The sequence below is a fragment of the Castanea sativa genome, chromosome 3 (assembly GCF_040712315.1).
Source record: "Castanea sativa cultivar Marrone di Chiusa Pesio chromosome 3, ASM4071231v1".
In the NCBI taxonomy this organism is placed as follows: Eukaryota; Viridiplantae; Streptophyta; class Magnoliopsida; order Fagales; family Fagaceae; genus Castanea; species Castanea sativa.
Window position 1 is genome coordinate 11,504,772 of NC_134015.1, and position 17,607 is coordinate 11,522,378.

Consider the following 17,607-nt stretch of genomic DNA (forward strand, 5'->3'; position numbering starts at 1 on the left):
GATATAGAATAGAATGCTTGCTTTTAAAATGGCTTCTTCAACTTGTTAGAACAACGTTAAGTGACTAAATTTACTCTTTCCTATCAGTTTCAGCTTTTGGGATGCTTTCAGGACAAAGCACATCAAAACTTTTATTTAGTTTTTTTCTGTAAAGAAAAAGTGACCAGCCATTAGAGTGCTGAAGTGATGAGTACAACTTCTCTGCAGGCAAAACTTGGTAAAGAAAAAGAGCTTCAAGCTTCTTTACAGCTTCTTAGGGGAAAGAATGTGGATATTTCCCAAGAAGCAGCAGAGATCATGGTAACCTTCCAACTACATGATTTTATGAATGTGTACCTATGTTATAACCTTAACTAGGGGAAAACATTTCTTATTTGTAATGTTTATCAACTTCTTGCCTTCCCATAGGATTATACAGAAAACTTTCAACTTCAACAGCACTCAAAATCTAGCATTCTAGACTTATTCCAGAAGAGATATGTTCATTCCCTCATTGTAGCCTCACTCAATGTGGAACCTTTATGTTTCATAGCTTGTCCAATCTTTTTATAAGTTTTATTTAAATTCGTTTAGGTTGGACTTGGGTTGATGGCATTGCAACAATTTGGAGGGGCCACCGCAATTGCATATTATGCAAGATCTATATTTGTAGATGCTGGTAAATTAATAGTATTAAGAATTGTTTCATGTAAAAAAATGCTAATATTAACAAATGAATAAATCATGACTATTACCTCTGGTTTATGGTAGGTTTTTCAAGCAGCATTGGGACTATATCAATGGCAATTATCCAGGTACTTGGCTAACCTTAAGTTTGAGTGGATATAGGATTCTGCTTGATACATATAACAAACCATGTAAACAATCTTTTTACAGATTCCGGCTACTGCCTTAAGTGTAATCTTGACAGATAAATCAGGAAGACGGCCACTTCTTATGGTGAGGACATCACAAAATCAACTTTAAGTCTATGGTGTATAGTTAAGTCGATTGCAAGAAAGTCTGCTAACTCTTGCAGGTCTCTGCTGCTGGAATGTGCTCAAGTAGCTTCCTTGAAGGCTTGGCATTCTTCTTTCAGGTTTCTTTCGAAAAAAAATTCAAAGCTTCTCTGTCTGTGGTTCTGATTTCCACCTAAATGAAGGATCATTGTCTTAAAAACTTCTGTCATGAGCAGGACCTCCATTGGTTGAAGGAGCTCACTCCCATCTTGGTGCTGATTGGGATCCTGGTAATAAAATATAACCTGAAATATGAATTTTGCCTTCTCCAGAGAAAACTAGACATTTCTAAATCTAATTTATCATATTACACTTCAATGATCAAATAGAATGTTGGTGGTGGTTGGATGTTTGAAGGGCCTGTAGTAATTGGAAATTCATGGCTTAGTTTTCAAGAAGCTCACAACAATATTACTGCTAATTTTTATATTGGTAATGCTAATTGGTTCATTGGCAATTACAAACTACCAAAAGACGCGGTTCCCCTTCTCAATAAAAAGAACTAAAAATTTCTTAGTTGAATATCTCAGATTCAATTCAATCAATGCTTCAACTACAGATTAGAATTTGAAAGATTTAAGGGGCTTATGGTATTCTAAGCTTAAAAATTGCTCTAATCTTCAGGACTCAAAAGGCCTTTTTATCAGCTATTGCTGCAATTTATAATATGCTCAAACTATGCACTTTCTTATGTTTCTTATCCTATCAAATCCTTTAAAAGCAACAAAGGGGTGTTTAGTGTTCTTTTTCGCTTCAATGCTGGGCTGAGGTTTTGCATATCAAATTTAGATGCCTGTGATTGACTGGCTAATGATCCATGCAGGCTAATTGTGTGACTTACTCATGAGGCATGGGAGGATTACAATTTGATATAATGTCAGAGGTATGTCATTTATTGGATTATAATTTGATTTATTAATAGGAATTTTGCATAAACAGGCAGGGTCTGGCATGTATATAACTCTAATTCAAGGATGAATTTCCATTTCAGATATTCCCCATAAATGTCAAGGGTACAGGTGGAAGCCTTGTGACTTTAGTCAATTGCTTCTCTGCTTGGATTGTTTCATATTCTTTTAATTTTATGTTGGAATGGAGTACAGCAAGTAATTGTTTATACACTTTTACTTTGTTATGGAAATTATTTTTACACTTCAATTTTTTAAATTTTTTGTGACCATCACTTCCAATTTTAGTACAAGTTTCTTCCTCTCTCTTCTCTAATCATACGTACATATTTTTGCCACGCTACACCAGGAACATTTTTCTTCTACTCCGCCATTTGTGGTTTGACTGTTCTATTCGTCATGAAATTGGTACCAGAGACAAAGGGGCAAACTCTGGAAGAAATACAAGCATCAACGAACCATTTTCTCTAATTAAACAAAGTTGGGATAATAATAGTGAAGTAAATGTGGTTTAAAGTGTATCAAAATTGGAGAATTTCTTCCTAACAGATGGGAGGAAAAACTAAGCTTATTATAAATATTTGGAAGAAATCAGTTTAAAATTCTAGTTTAAGCAATTATATTTCCATCATTTGGCATTTGTGAAATTTATAGAGAGGACAATTTTTGTTGTTGCAACTTTATAACCATCATAACAAATGCCATTGCTGACAATAGTACAATCCTCGCCCAACTCGTTGTCACATTTTTATGGGTTTTGATTCTCACACATCAACTAATTCTCATCTCTTTTTTCACGTGTTAAAAAATGTAGACATTCCTGCATCAATTGTAGATATGTGTGTGAAATAGTAGATGTGAAAAAGTACGATAAAGAATTTGTACAACTTTGTGGATATTTGTACAACTTTGTAATAGTCCTTCTTCCATACCATCTCTCTCCATTTCTCCTGGAAGATGATAAAACTATTTTCAATGTGTCAAGAAAGAGAGATAAAGCCTGGTTTGGGGTTTATTTGTTTGCTTTTTTTTTTCTTTTTTTCTTTTTTTTAGTGAAAGAGAAAGGCCTGGTTGGAGAATGACAGCTGAAACAGATGGCATTTAGACTTTCATATCATATTCATATTCTAATATGCTATGCTTGTGGTTGTGGTTGTGGCTTCTCTTGTACAAGTACTTGTGGAAGTGGTTAACAGGTTAGGGTTCTCTTTCAAAAGGAAAACAATGCCATCAGACCCAATAATTAAATTCAGAGGATGTTGATTTGCATCCCATGAAAAGCCTAAAGGCTAATCAAGGGTGAGTTGCTGCCTTGTATAACTTGTCTGCGACAACTTTACTCAAAAGAAGCTTTGTCTTAACTAAAAGCATTTCTGTTTTGTCTTGTCTATTTTTTCTTTTTATTTAGAAAAAGTTATACAAGGAATTAAATCTAGTTTTATTGTTAGGACTTCGGACAAGAATTATATAAAATAATTCGAAGTAGGCTAATTAGATTCTCTCATCTTATTTTCCTCAAAAAAGAAAAAAGGCCCTCCCACTTTATGTCATTGATTAAATTTCATTATTGTTTAGGCTCACTTTTTGCTCAAGTCACATTGCACAATTTTATTGGGTTAACGGTTAACCCATGCCACATCAGTATTGTTTTTCATAAGCAAAAATAATGGGTCTTGGATCAAATTCATATCAAGCCCAAAAGAGACACACAGTTTATACAACCACACAGAATGGGCCCATAGATCCACATCTTCTCTACATCGCATAACAGATCTATGGACCACAAAATTTCTTGTTACTCCTGGACTTCACAGATTGGACCAATGACCTATATTTTCTCTTCAATATAAATTGGGCTCATGGCATATTATTAATCTTCACTACACAAAATGGACGTAAGGCCCAAATCTTGCTATTTGCAAATTGGGTTCATGACTCATGTCATTGTCAACATCACACAGTAGATTTATGATCCGCATCTCTCTGTGGCTAAGTAAAGTTCTTGACTCCTTCGTTACTGTTGAGCTCTCATATATTTTAGATGCAATTCGAAGGAATTTCTCCTAGGGTCTATAAATTGGCAAAAAGAATCTGTTACTTCTTGCTTCACTCAAGTGCATCATTATTTTTAAATTCCAATCTTTGTATTCTATGACTATATGCTTGCATTCAGTTTATGGCACTTAGTCCCCTAGGCCAATGTCACTGTATTATTTATGCTTTCATTTTAATCATTGTATTCTTTCACACAAACCAAATGGGGGAAAAATTGATCATTCACACCAAAACTATAAGCTGGTATCTTCCAAATATTTCAAACATTTATTTTTTCCTCCCACCTGCTAGGAAGAATATGTAAGTTATAATACACTTTTGACTGAAAATGAGTTAATATAAGACTCATTTGCTAGTATTACTTGGACCTTATCTTATTGCAAATGGGTAATTGATGCTTGTATTTCCTCCAGACCTCTCCCCTTAGTCTCTGGTACCAGTTTTGCAACGAACAAAACAGTCAAACCGCAAATGACCGCGTATATGAAAAATGTTCCTAATGTAGGGATGACCAAAACATTCACGTATAGTTACAAGAGACAGAGAGCAGGAAACTGTTAAGTAAACTTGAAAGTGTCTTAAAATAATCCATTCTATCACAAAATTGAAAGTGTAAAAATAGTTACCTGGTTTACTCCATTCCATCATAAAATTGAATGTGTATGTAACAATCCAAGAAGAGCCCCATTTCGTAGTAGTCACAAGGCTTCCAGCTGTACCCTTGACATTTATGGGGAATATCTGAAATGGAAATTCATCCTTGAATTAAAGCGATAAAGCAGCTTGTTTATGCAAAATTCCTGTCAAGAAATTCCAATAGGATTCAGAGTTCAATAAGTTACACACCTCTGCCATTATAACCCATGGTAGTCCTGACATGCCTAATGTGAAAAAGACACTTTCCCCCTGCATGGATTATTAGCCTAACCAGTCAAAATAGTGCATATCAATTTGATGTACAGGTATGTAAACTGCAGTCCAGAATTTAAGTAAAAAAGAACAGTTACACCCCTTTGTTGCTTTTAAGCATTAGGAAGGAAAAGAGACATAAACATTGCCAAGTTTGTGGTGATAACATATTTGGAGCAATAGGTGATAAGATGGCTTTGAGTTCTAAAGATTACAGAATGTAGTGCGACCTTTAAATGTCCAACATTCTAAATTCTAGTTTCATCATAAAAAAGAAAAAATGTGAGAAAGGAAACAATCTCATTTGTAGTTTGTTTATGGACTGTGCCAATTAGCACCAACAAACAATGGAGTGATCTCCCTTCCAAACTAAACTCAGAACTACAAGTACCAATAACCCTTCAAACAACCTACAAATTCTGACATTCTAATTGATCATTGAAGCTGAAGCATAAATGAGATGGAATGTGCGAAATTAAATTTAGAAACCTTTTTTCTTTTTCTTTTTTCATTGAAAAGGAGGGGAAAAATCAAGATTTTGGTATTGAATTACCAGCATCCCAATTAGTGCCAAAATGGAAGTGAGTTCCTTCAACTGATTGAGGTCCTGCTCATAATAAAAGCTTCAAAACAATGATCATTCATATAAGATGAAAACAGAACCGTGGATAGATAAGCTCTAAATTTATTTATTTTTGCTAGAAACCTGAAAGCAGAATGCCAAGCCTAAAAGCAAGCGACTCAAGAACATTCCACCAGCAGAGACCTGCAAGAATTGGTATTCTTCATTGTTATCAACTCATCAATGACAACTAAATAGAATTTAAAGCTGAATCTTTGTCACGCTCACCATAAGAAGTGGTCGTCTTCCTGATTTATCTGTCAAGATTACACTCACAATACCTGCTGGAATCTGCAAAAGAATGGTTGCATATTTAGGAAATGTATCAAGAAGAATCCCACATTTACTCACAATTATGATCAGCCAAGTACCTTCACAAGAGCCAGCGATTTAGTCCCAATACTTTTTGAAAAACCTACAATAAACCAGATTACAGAATCCTTCTCCCACCCCCAGATTCAAATATATATTATCATACAGGAAACAGTCTTTCAAGCAGTAAGCTTACCAGCATCTACAAATATAGAACCTGCATAATAACTAAGTGCACTGGGCCCTCCAAATTGTTGCAGTAACATCAACCCAAGTCCAACCTAAACTAGATTTAAATAAAATATGTCACTTAAACGATTGGACAAGCTACAGAAAGTGAAGGTGTGACAATGATTGAGGCTCACGATCAGTGACTGAGAATATCTGCGCTGGAATAAGTCCAAAATTCTTGGTTTTGAGTGTCGTTCAAAGGTTTCTGTATAATGCTGTGAAAAAAAGGGAGCACATATGAATTTTTCTTGTCATTGTGCCTTAAAGGTCAATAACACATAAGAAAATTTTTCTTTTAGATGAGGTTATCTAATAGAATTACTGCCATAAAAGCACAAAATTAAAAGGCTACTTTGATATCAGCCACTTCTTGAGATATATCAGAATTCTTCCCCCTAAGATGTTGTAGAGCTGCTTGAAGCTCTATTTCTTTACCAATTTTTGCCTGCAGCAGAACTCATACTCATCATTTTGCATTCTAATACACTTTTTATTTAGTGAATAAACCCCAAAAGAGAAAAAGAGGGGGAAAAAAAAAAAAAAAAAAAGAAGAAGAAATGAGTAGTCTTTTGATGTTTCTCTTGACTTTGAAAAGTCCACAAAACACGTTTAAAGAAAAGTTCATTTTAGTCTCAAAATTAAAACAACATATAAATTACATTTCGATCAAGATTTTTGGACCTACCAACCATCTTGGAGACTCTGGAACAAAGAATAATCCCATTAGTTGTACAAGACATGGAGCAGTAACTGAAAATAAAACCAACTTTATTGTTATAAGAGATTTTTCTTCAAATCAAATAATGTAGTGAAGGACCAAGAAACAAGTTACCAATTAATGCCAAGGTGCGCCAGGTAATGATATTTCCGATGAAATACATTAGTGAAACACCAGAAGCTACAAGCAACTGTGCACTTGACAAAGCATTGGTGTGTTAACAATGAGTTTGAGATTGGTTTAAAGCCACAATGATTTCATTATACCTCGTTAGCTGATGCAAATGGTCCCCTTAGATTTTTAGGTGTTACTTCTGCAATGTATACAGGTACCTGATTGGTATAAGAACTCGATCATTATTTTGTCTTTTAAATTGATACATCAAATTTTAACACAAATAAAATTACCACAAAGCAAAAATTTCCAATGCCAATTCCCAATGAAAGTCTCCCAAGATCGAGCCACCAAATGTTCTATATCAAACAGTGAACTCCATTAGTGATTGAAACCCAGCAGACATAAGGTATAATCAGAAGGTTTTCTTTTCAAAACTAGTTGGGAGTTGGAGCTCATTCTAAGAATAGATCTTCAATAACATCATGATGCTTTGTGTGGCTTCATTGAGAAATTGCAAGACAAGGTGAATTGGGAGCAAAAGTCAAGAATGTTTAACTATCAACTTAGAAAATCAATTTAATTAATCTTCTTTATATCTAGTGTTTACGAAGTGTAGAATTGTTACCATAACTTAAGGGAGTTAGGGAGTTACTAGCCCTCAAGGCAAAGCTATCAATAACATATTCAGTTATTCAATACTAATTAATCTTTTCTCAATTTGTTGATTTAGGGTGCTTTTTTTTTTTTTTTTTTTTTTAATCCTGAGGCTCCTAATAGATTCTGGGGTTATTACAAGTTATAGAAGTTGGTTAGAACTTACAACCCTTTGCACACCTTCCATTCTGCATCATTATTTGAACATATTGACAATCAAATGCAGCATAATTGGAATGAAGGACAAGGGAGAACACCTTTCCAAACGCAATGGCGAGCCACCCTACCAAGCTGAAGATTTCAGAGAACCGCATTGCCTGCATTACAATAGTAACAAGAAACACACACAAACACAAAGTTTTTAGTTTTACAGCTTTACAGTAAGCCTTAAGATTCAGAAAGGTGACAAAAGAAACTTACACCTTTCCGACCAAAAAGGTCTGCAATCCTTCCACTTACTAATCCACCAATCACTCCTCCAACAGTCAACGATGAACCAAAAACTGAATACTGCACAAGGCAGAAGAAATGTAAGATAAATAACAGAGTTGATTGGCAACAAAATGAATTCTACTGAAACAAAGAACTGTAACATTTCATTATAGTAAAGTTCAGCACAAAGAAAAAGTTTGGTCATACATACAATTCATCAAAGACGTAAAATCTAAAGAAAATAGAAGCTGTGAAGAACAAATACAAGTGTGCATCTGTGCAACACTATACGTAACATTTTAAATTTGTTTTCATTGGTCATATATGTGTAAATTTGTGAAAAATATACATAAATATTCACATAAGAATGGTTAGAAACACTTATATTCTCACAATTATGTTTATATATATATGTATAGGAATGCCAAGAGCCTTGTAATGATATTAGCACCTCTTGATGTTTCCTACAGAAACATTTAGGGTTCAAATCTCTCTTCTTTCAACTATCGAATTATCAAAAAATATATATATATAGCAATTTAATGTTCAGCACATTTGTTTATTTCTAGCATGTATATTCACACTTGCGCAAAAGCTATGGTTTTAATAATATAAAAAAAATAAAAAAAAACACACACACACACATTGATATATGTTCATATAACATATCTACTTTCCCTATTATTGACAATTTAGGGTGCACTTAGTAAGTTGAAGTGAATGAAGCCCCTCTGTTTTGGCTTGGGTGGTACTATTATTAGAATAAATGACAGGTTTAAGTTTTACCTTAGGTAGAAAAATGTATATACAATTAAACAACATATCCAAGAAAATGCATGTACAAATAAACCATAAGTGAAAAAAAAAGGGTAATAAATTACTAGTACTTACTGCTGCCACAGATATGTCCAAATCTTCCATGATTCCAGATTCAGCTGGTGATGAATATCCTATCTGTAAGTCAATGATCAAGTATTTGTCTAGACAAAACGGAAAATCTTGTGGCTAATGCTCCATGGAACAGAGAATATAAATCCCTTTTTTTGTGGAGCATGTAGACCTATATTATCACAAAAAATACCTTATGCAACAAATTATATCAGTCCCCTTAAATACACATCATATATATAAATATATATATATTTATTTATTTATTTAAAAAATTTGATTAATGTGTGCCCTAAGAGTACACAATAGTATATCATTTTTAGAAAAAGTTTTATCAGAAATTAAAAAAGTTTTGACAACTTTTTCAATTCCCGATATACTATTTTTAGAAAAAGTTTTATCGAAAATTGAAAAAGTTTTAACAATTTTTTCAATTCTCAATAAAATTTTTCCGAAGAAAGATTTATTAATATATGCCTAAGACGTGCATTAATCAGACTCGTATTTAAAACTCATATAGCCAGATTATCAAAAACCCATATAAGATTTTTCAAGACGTTTGACATAAGTGTTGTGATGGAAGTAACGTCATTGTCCTACTGACACTACTTTATTATGCATCTATCACAACCCGTTATGTTAACAGTTGTGAAAAGGGTAATGTGTCTCAAGAGGTATTGATTTAGAAAAAAAAAAAAAGAGGATGGTTTATTGGGTGGTGTAAAGGTAATTTCTTGAACTGTAAATTATGAAAGTAGTAAAGATTCCTAGTGGTTCCGGAACCCTGTGTTTGTGGATCCAACCCCACCGTCCACCTATTTAACATTAGCAAAAAAAAAAAAAAAAAAGCCAGAAATATAAAAAAGGATAGGTGTAAAAGAACTCAGAAGGTTCGAATGCTGAAAATGAGGATTTTATCCCATAGGATGGAGTCAAAGCCACCGTTCTCAGAACTTGGGACCATTACTGAACTTTATTTAAGACCAACACTGAAACCCACCATAGTAGTTAGCAGTTAGCACTGGACGTTGGTGACTCCCAAAAAAAAAAAAAACATAGAAAAGTAGATGTTTAAGAAACGAGTAAAAAGTGGACTATACCTGAGGAAAAACAAAAAGGTTGTTCAACATCATGATGTGTAATTTTATGCTATGGTACTTACAGCACAGCCAGTACAGAATGAGCCACAAAGTGCGACCAGGGTGCTGAGTACAACAACAGGTGTGGCAGTGGCAGAGGCACCATTTGGTGGTATATCTCCGCCATCAATATTGGGCTGGGCTTCAAAATTTGTAGAACTTTGTAATAGTCCTTCTTCCATGCCATCTCTCTCCATTTCTCTTGGAGAATGATAAACAATTTTCAACAGAGAGATAGAAAGAGAGAGAGAGAAGTACTGTTGGAGATTTTTAGGTGATAGATCATAGGAATTATTAGGACAGACAGATTATATTCAGTATGACGCTTTTTTTTTTCTTTTTTGAGAAACAGTACGAGGCTTTGGTATGCTTATTGGAGACTTGGACATTTGTTTATAACGTAGAAAATTCATTTCACAGAAGTAGCGAACCCCACCAATATCTATCGGGGGAATGTGCAAATTAGCGGTGTGAATGGCATCAATATAGTAAGTTAGGCATTGTTTGAAAGTATAAAGAAAACTAACAACTCGAGTTTTTGAAACTCGAGATATACATAAAAACTCGAGTCTCAGAAACTCGCTTTATGCTCGCTTTGAGGTCACTGAGTTGGACAAAATGCCACTTGGATCTTGAGTCTTAAAAACTCGTTTTACGCGACATGAAAATCGAGTCTATAAAACTCGAGTTCCACTATATCTTATTTTTTAAATATCTTATCCTACGCATGGAACTCGAGTTTATAAGACTTGAGTTCCACTGGACAAATTAATAGATCTCGAGTCTTATAGACTCGAGTTCCACTGGACAATATATTTAAACACAGCCCGTGGCATTAACACTCACAGAGACTCTCTTACAGTAACACTCACAGAGAAAACCTAAAAACAGAGCTCCTCTCAGCCTCACTAACTCTCACTCACCCTCACTAACTCTCTCACACCACATTGCCTCTCACTCTCACAAAACCACATTGTCCACTTTCACTGCTCTTCCCCCTCAGCAAATTCATATCTCAGGTAAGGGTTTGCATAATTTGATTGTCATTGTAGTTGAGTATGTTGTCTATGGGTGTGGGTTAAAGAATTTTACCATTTATTTTGTAGATAGTTAATTTATTTTGTTTTGTTAGTGTTAATTTTTTGAGTATTTATTTGCGTAGTTTTTGTTATCAAAATTTTATTCATCATTTCTAGGCTTTTATTTTTATCATGATCTTACAAGTTTTTTTGACTTTATTTATCATTGGTTTGGGTATGAAATGGGTAGTGAATTAATGTAATGAATGGGTATATAATTATCAAAATTTTATTCATCATTTCTAGGCTTTTATTTTTATCATGATCTTACAAGTTTTTTTGACTTTATCTATCATTGGTTTGGGTATGAAATAAGGAGTGAATGAATGTAATGAATGGATGTAATGAATGAGTATGTAATTATCAAAATTTTATTCATCATTTCTAGGCTTTTATTTTTATCATGATCTTACAAGTTTTTTTGACTTTATTTATCATTGGTTTGGGTATGAAATGGGTAGTGAATGAATGTAATGAATGGATGTAATGAATGGGTATGTAATTATCAAAATTTTATTCATCATTTTTAGGCTTTTATTTTTATCATGATCTTACAAGTTTTTTTGACTTTATTTATCATTGGTTTGGGTATGAAATGGGTAATGAATGAATGGGTATGTAATCATGCTCCTCTACCCACCTAGTTCTTTCAGAACCCTTTTAGGCATTATAGGTCACCACACAATGGAGTAATAGATAATTTCGTCTCTCCATCCACAAGGATTAGAAGGTTTACGTCTTGGCCTTTAGATATTAATGGGCAATGGGGCACTCTGTAATCGGGCTTGAATATTTTCAGCCTTAAGATTGCATTACTTTTTCCCCCCACTTTACGACTATGTGATTTAACTAACATAGTACTTGACTTGAACAAGTTCACAATGCCCGATATTGTTATAATCATATACCACGGTGGTCCGCTTAAGAATCCCAATGCGAACAAGGGATTGTCATTTGAGGGGCCGGGTATGAAGACCTATTATACCCAAATTGATCGTAGGTTGAAGACCGTTGACGAATTGAAGATGTTTGTCATGGAAGAGTTGTGTAAGAATCCTGATGCGCACAACATGCAAATTACTTATCGTATGCCAAATGAAATCATGAAGCACCGGATTAATTACAAGTATATGGTGATAGAAAAAGACAAACATGTAAAGATCATGTTTGACAAGTTGGAGAGTATAGCTGAAGTAAGTAACATTGAGTTGTACATACAGTTGGACCCGCGTGCAGTATGGCAAGAGGATATCCAACAAACAACCACAATCATCATCATGCTGCAAAGACATTATATGCATACAATCAATATTCGGTGTAATGATAAGAATAAAGTGAACCACAAGACATATCATTACATTGTTGGTAATGTTATCATACCATAGAGCTGCCTTTGTGTCCTATTTTATGTCCACCAGTCCCACAAGTGGGTGCTCTTCTAGTACGTTGTGGTCTACCTCGTGGGGGTGAGGGCTGCTAAGGGGGATGCTCGTCCGGTACATCAGTGTCAATCCCAACCGGAGGTCCTAAAGGGTCGGATGAGGATGAGGTAGGTGGGTAATGATGCTTTGTATATCTAGGAGTGGGGATCATTGTCATGGGCAAAGTGGGTGCATTGGAGCTGGTGGGTGGGTATGAGGGTGTCTCAGGGTGCGTAGGAGGGGTCATATGAGAATCAAAACCAAGATCAAAACTGGGCTGCAAAGGTGGGGTGGGTGAAGGGACCTCGGGCTGAGGAGATGCATCTGGGATGGGTGGAGGAACCTCAGGTGGAGGAGATGCGTGTGGGATGGGTGCAGGTACCTCGGGACTAGTTACAACCCAAGGGGTTGTTGCACGCCGACCACTGCCCCTAGTTGCACTTGTGCTTGGGCTTGCTGTAGCAGGCCGACCACGGCCCTTAGCTGCACTTGTGCTTGGGCTTGTAGTAGCACCTTGACCATGGGTCGATGTACTTCGGGGTGCTGCGTTTGTGCTTAGGGTTGCAGTAGCTGTTGATTCAGTCTCATGCCCATTGTTTGCCTGCCCATTTGCTGCAAGACCACCACCAAGCGCAGCCACATTATTTAGGACACGTCGGACATGGTTGTGTGCTCGGTTGCCTACAGGAAGCATCTCCAACAGTGCTAAATGGCTTTCAATCTAAAACGGAGAAAGAACCAGTACAATCAGATTTGATCTACTCAAATACTCAACTAAGAACAAAAAGTGTTATTAGAATACTATATGTAATAGAAAGTCTTTTTAATTGGAGGTCAGTCAGATCAAACCAGATTTGCTAAAAAAAGAAATCAATTGATTCTACGTTCCTACATGTACTGAAGAAAAAACAAAGTAGGCAATAAAATCTAATTAGAACACATTACCATTATATCTAATTTAGTGCTGTTGCGGTCGACATACTTTCGAGTGACCGGACGGTACCAACGGTAATAATCATGATTGCGAGGCATCTCACCACTCTGAGAAGGTGCATGGCAAAGTCGTTGTTGTCTCGTATCCCATGTAAGGATATACGGTCCATGCTCCTCCCTCCAATTCTTTTCCACCTTCCCACGCAAGTCTATTCTATGTAGTCTATCATCGTACACAACATGGTCGGGCCGCTCTTGCGCAAACCCAAACTGTCAAAGGACACGATCTGGGTGGTGTGTCTCTACTATGCAAAAACACACAAGTGGCACCCTTGCCGTCCACGTATCCCTCCCTACAACGCAGAAGTTAGGAAGGTGGCCGAAATCTGCCTCATATGGCTGCCATATAATCTACAATAGAAACAAAAAACAATTATCATAACATCTTAAAATGTGAAACAAAGGAGAATACATAGATAAAGGGAAAAACAAAAATTAAAATAGAAGATATGTTAAAGCAATGATTTCAACATATTCTTAAGAAAAATTAACATAACTTCCACAGAAATTTTGTATATTATTACCTGGTCCGGCTGCATTCTAACTAATTGCTCACGATAATGGATCAACGCTATGCCGAATGGCCTACTCTTCGGGCTTGGCACCCGCACCCACCTACAGCTACGATCGAATAACATAAGATATTACCACTTAGTTACTAAGAATAGTACATTGCATAACACACTAAATATCAGGAAAATACTTACTTAAATGCAAGTGGAGCTTTTGGCCATGGGCCATAATCGCATCCAGGTGGAGGCTCTATCCTCGGGCACAAGAATGGCAACCTCGCCCATGCCCAATACTGGACCAATTGCAACGCCCCACCAATCTGCGATGCCTCTTTATCACTTGCCCGGCACAACTCTCTATACAACCATGCCAGGCAACCACTACCCCAACTATACTTTGGCGGATCATGAAGGTTCCGTAGGAACTCCAAGAACATCAGATGCACCCTATCTCCCGACTTATCCATGAAAATCTTATCCCCTAGTAGAGCTAAAATATAGCACCGGGCATACTGATGTACTTGCTCCTCCGTTGCATCATGAGGCAGTGGCTCTGCAATGCGCTCAACAAGGCGACTAATGAGAATCCTTTGCCCTACCAAAGTTTTGTTGTCATTCTCCGGAACGCCAAAACCAAGCAACTCCACGCACAGTTGCCTCCAATTCCCATCCACCACAGTAGTCGGCCCAACCAAGACCTCACCGTCTATAGGAAGTCCAAAAATGACCTCCACATCTTCTAGGGTGATTGACATCTCACCATGTGGAAGATGGAACGTATGAGTCTTCGGCCGCCATCGCTCAACTAGGGCCGATATTAGGCAATGATCTATCTCTCTGGAAGGGACCCTAAACAATCCTTCTAACCCCACCAACTTGATAATATCAATCACCCGATTATCTTGCATCGTTATCTTTGCCATCTCCTTAGCGCAACCACGGCATGTAAGTGAGCCCGAGTCCTATAAAATGGATAAAAATTATAGCGGTCGTTAGAATTAGATATACAACTTTCAAAGAACTTGCTAAAAGTCAAAGATAACGTAAAAATTAAAGCAGTTGTTAAAACTAGATATTTCACCTCGCCATTCCAAATGTCCTCTGATTGATGATTTCGTTGTCGCGTCAACAATGAAGGATCTTCTGGACCAGGGCGCACAATCTCTGGCTCCTCATCGATCCCAGGCTCCATACTGCAAAGAGTGTAACAATATTCCACAGAATTAAGTCTTCATAAATAACTCTAATGCCCACAAACAATTATATTAAGCCTAGTTACATAACCTCAACAAACAAGATATGAAGAACATATATCTCAAGTCAAAATTTTGGAAAATAACACGGTTCAACACACCTCATTAAAAAGACATCCTGCCTAAACTCTCTCTACATATCTGAATTTACACGCTCAGACTCAAGGACTTTAATAGCTACTTCCAATCCAAAAAATTATATTAAAACAATACCAAATAACTCAGCTGCTTGGTAAAATATTAATAAGTTGTGCAGCTGAGTTAAATAGATGGAAGCATATCAGAAGAATGAAAAATCCAGCAAACTACCAAGACTCTCTAAACAGTACTAATTACAAAGACTCAATTGGAAGTTTAGAAAAAGATCCCCTAGTAGAGAAGCCTAAGAGTTAAGACATTCTAATAATTTAAGAGTAAAAGAGCTGATATCAAGCTGAATCAAAATTCAGCAAAACAATAAATTAGACGCATTCAGAGAGACATCAAGTTATAAGCTAAAACAAATTCATCAAATGGTCCCAAACGATTAGAAAACCATTATGCAAAAACGAAAGCATTCATACTAGTTATATAACAACAAGAAATAGACCAAAACTATCGCCCTCATCGTGCCACCACTAACATAGCTAGATATTATCAAATTAGATTATAATGAGCTAATGCACCAATCAATTTGCTTTAAAAGATCACAACCATATTCAACAAATTTTCCTAAGAACTCAACTTTGTTAACAACTAACTCATATGTATTGGCATGAAGAATTAGAAATTGTCGCATCTATTAATGAAATCTAAAAGAACCCATTTCTAAAACCAAAAAAAAAAAATGGTCTTGCTATATCAGTAACATCATATAAACAAAACAAAACAAAATTAAATTCCTAAATTCATGCCTCTGTGAATTAATCTAGAAGAACCCATTTCAGAAAAAGCCATGTTCAAACAAATTACACCAAACCCATTTTTGTGAAAGGCTATATCATAAACAACAAACCCAACTCTTCATAGCCCTCCTCTCTCTTATTTACAATCAAAACAGAGTAACAGGACCAAAAGGTGTAAGCACCCGTGGAATTAGAGAAGAGAGAGAGGCTTACCGGCGGTGTTACGGCGGACCGGCAGTCGGTGTAGCAACAACTGAGAAGCGAGAGAGAGAGGGTTCTGAAAGAGGAGAGCGTTAGAGGGTGAGGGTGACTGGTTTCGGTGTTTGAGTGAGAGTATTTCAACTTTGAGAAAGTGTTTGACAGATTGAGAGAGAGCGTTTGAGAGATTGAGAGTTGAGAGATTGAGAAAGTGTTTCAGGATTTTTGAGAGAGTGTGAGTGTTTGACTTAGGCGTTTGAAAGGTAAAGTGGGGGAATAATGTGCAGATTTCGAGTCTTATAAACTCGATTTCTACGTGGCTAAATTCCTCCAGGTGGAAAATTTGTCCACGTAATGGAAGTGACAAACACCACAACTCGAGTTTTAAAAGCTCGAGTTTTAATTAAATTTCGAGTTTCTAAAACTCGAGATGTTAGTTTCCCACATACTCTCAAAACCGGCCAACTAACGAAATCATTAGCACAGTAACGTTATTTGGAAAGGGTGTTCCGATATCCATGCTTGTGGGTGCGGTTTCTTCAGTTACTTCACTTACCTGTTTCTTTCGAAAAGGAAATTTATGCCATTAGACCCACCAAGCTTTTTATGGAATAAAAATCATGTAAAGTTGCTTGTAGGACAAAGCAAATCCAGGGCTTTTTGTTTTTTAATATTGTATGGACAAAGCTTTGTCAAAGTTTGTCTTGAACATAACAGCCTGTCTACTGTTAAAAAATATAAAAAATAAAAATTAAATAAAAAGAAGAAGAAGATGAAGTCCACTAACTACTTAAGGTTTGAGGCAACACCAATCAAATTTAAGCTAATTCAAAATTGACTAAATTGGTCCCTAAACCCAGCTAAGTCCCTACGCACCATTAACTGCACTAGTCAATTTTTCTCCTTCTCTCAAACAGTCAAACTTGTCTCTTCACAAGCTATCTCTCTCTCTCTCTCTCTCTCTCTCTCTCTCTCTCTCTCTCTCTCTCTCTCTCAAACCCACCACCACAGCCAACTAAAAACCCAAAAGAAACCCATACCAAAACTCAGCCAAACTCATAGCAATAAAACCAAAATACTCCAACAAAACCCAAATTAAAAAACCCCAATAAAAAAAAATTCAGCAAACCCACCACCACCACCACAACGGAACCCACAACCACCTCGCAAAAAATGCACCACATCCAAAAACCCATAACAAAACTCAACCAAACCCATAGCAAAGAAAACCAAAATCTTGCAACAAAACCCAAAGAACTTTCTCAATAAACAAACAGGAAGAAA

General features: G+C 36.2%; 3 protein-coding genes across 3 annotated transcripts; 1 reads left to right on the top strand and 2 right to left on the bottom strand.

The window, feature by feature from the left end:
• The first annotated feature begins 34 nt into the window (after nt 1-34).
• On the top strand, nt 35-1,812 carry LOC142627216 (sugar transporter ERD6-like 5). The gene is made up of 5 exons (XM_075801037.1): nt 35-300; nt 574-658; nt 751-794; nt 877-939; nt 1,019-1,812. Exons 1-5 carry the CDS (start codon nt 187-189, stop codon nt 1,133-1,135), a joined length of 423 nt encoding a protein of 140 aa, XP_075657152.1. The 5' UTR covers nt 35-186; the 3' UTR covers nt 1,136-1,812.
• A 2,401-nt stretch (nt 1,813-4,213) lies between these two features.
• LOC142627211 (sugar transporter ERD6-like 5) lies at nt 4,214-10,235 on the bottom strand. Its single transcript, XM_075801029.1, has 18 exons — nt 10,007-10,235; nt 8,848-8,910; nt 7,945-8,034; nt 7,782-7,841; nt 7,161-7,226; nt 7,020-7,085; nt 6,868-6,943; nt 6,721-6,785; nt 6,388-6,480; nt 6,170-6,250; nt 6,001-6,085; nt 5,864-5,907; nt 5,721-5,783; nt 5,577-5,636; nt 5,424-5,477; nt 4,808-4,867; nt 4,588-4,702; nt 4,214-4,457 (listed from the first exon to the last, which is right to left on the bottom strand). The coding sequence occupies exons 1-18, from the start codon at nt 10,178-10,180 to the stop codon at nt 4,336-4,338; spliced, it is 1,437 nt and encodes a 478-aa protein (XP_075657144.1). The 5' UTR covers nt 10,181-10,235; the 3' UTR covers nt 4,214-4,335.
• A 3,454-nt stretch (nt 10,236-13,689) lies between these two features.
• On the bottom strand, nt 13,690-16,019 carry LOC142628512 (serine/threonine-protein phosphatase 7 long form homolog). The gene is made up of 6 exons (XM_075802595.1): nt 15,907-16,019; nt 15,070-15,181; nt 14,856-14,950; nt 14,283-14,645; nt 14,001-14,091; nt 13,690-13,827 (listed from the first exon to the last, which is right to left on the bottom strand). The coding sequence occupies exons 1-6, from the start codon at nt 16,017-16,019 to the stop codon at nt 13,690-13,692; spliced, it is 912 nt and encodes a 303-aa protein (XP_075658710.1).
• Between the last annotated feature and the right edge of the window lie 1,588 nt (nt 16,020-17,607).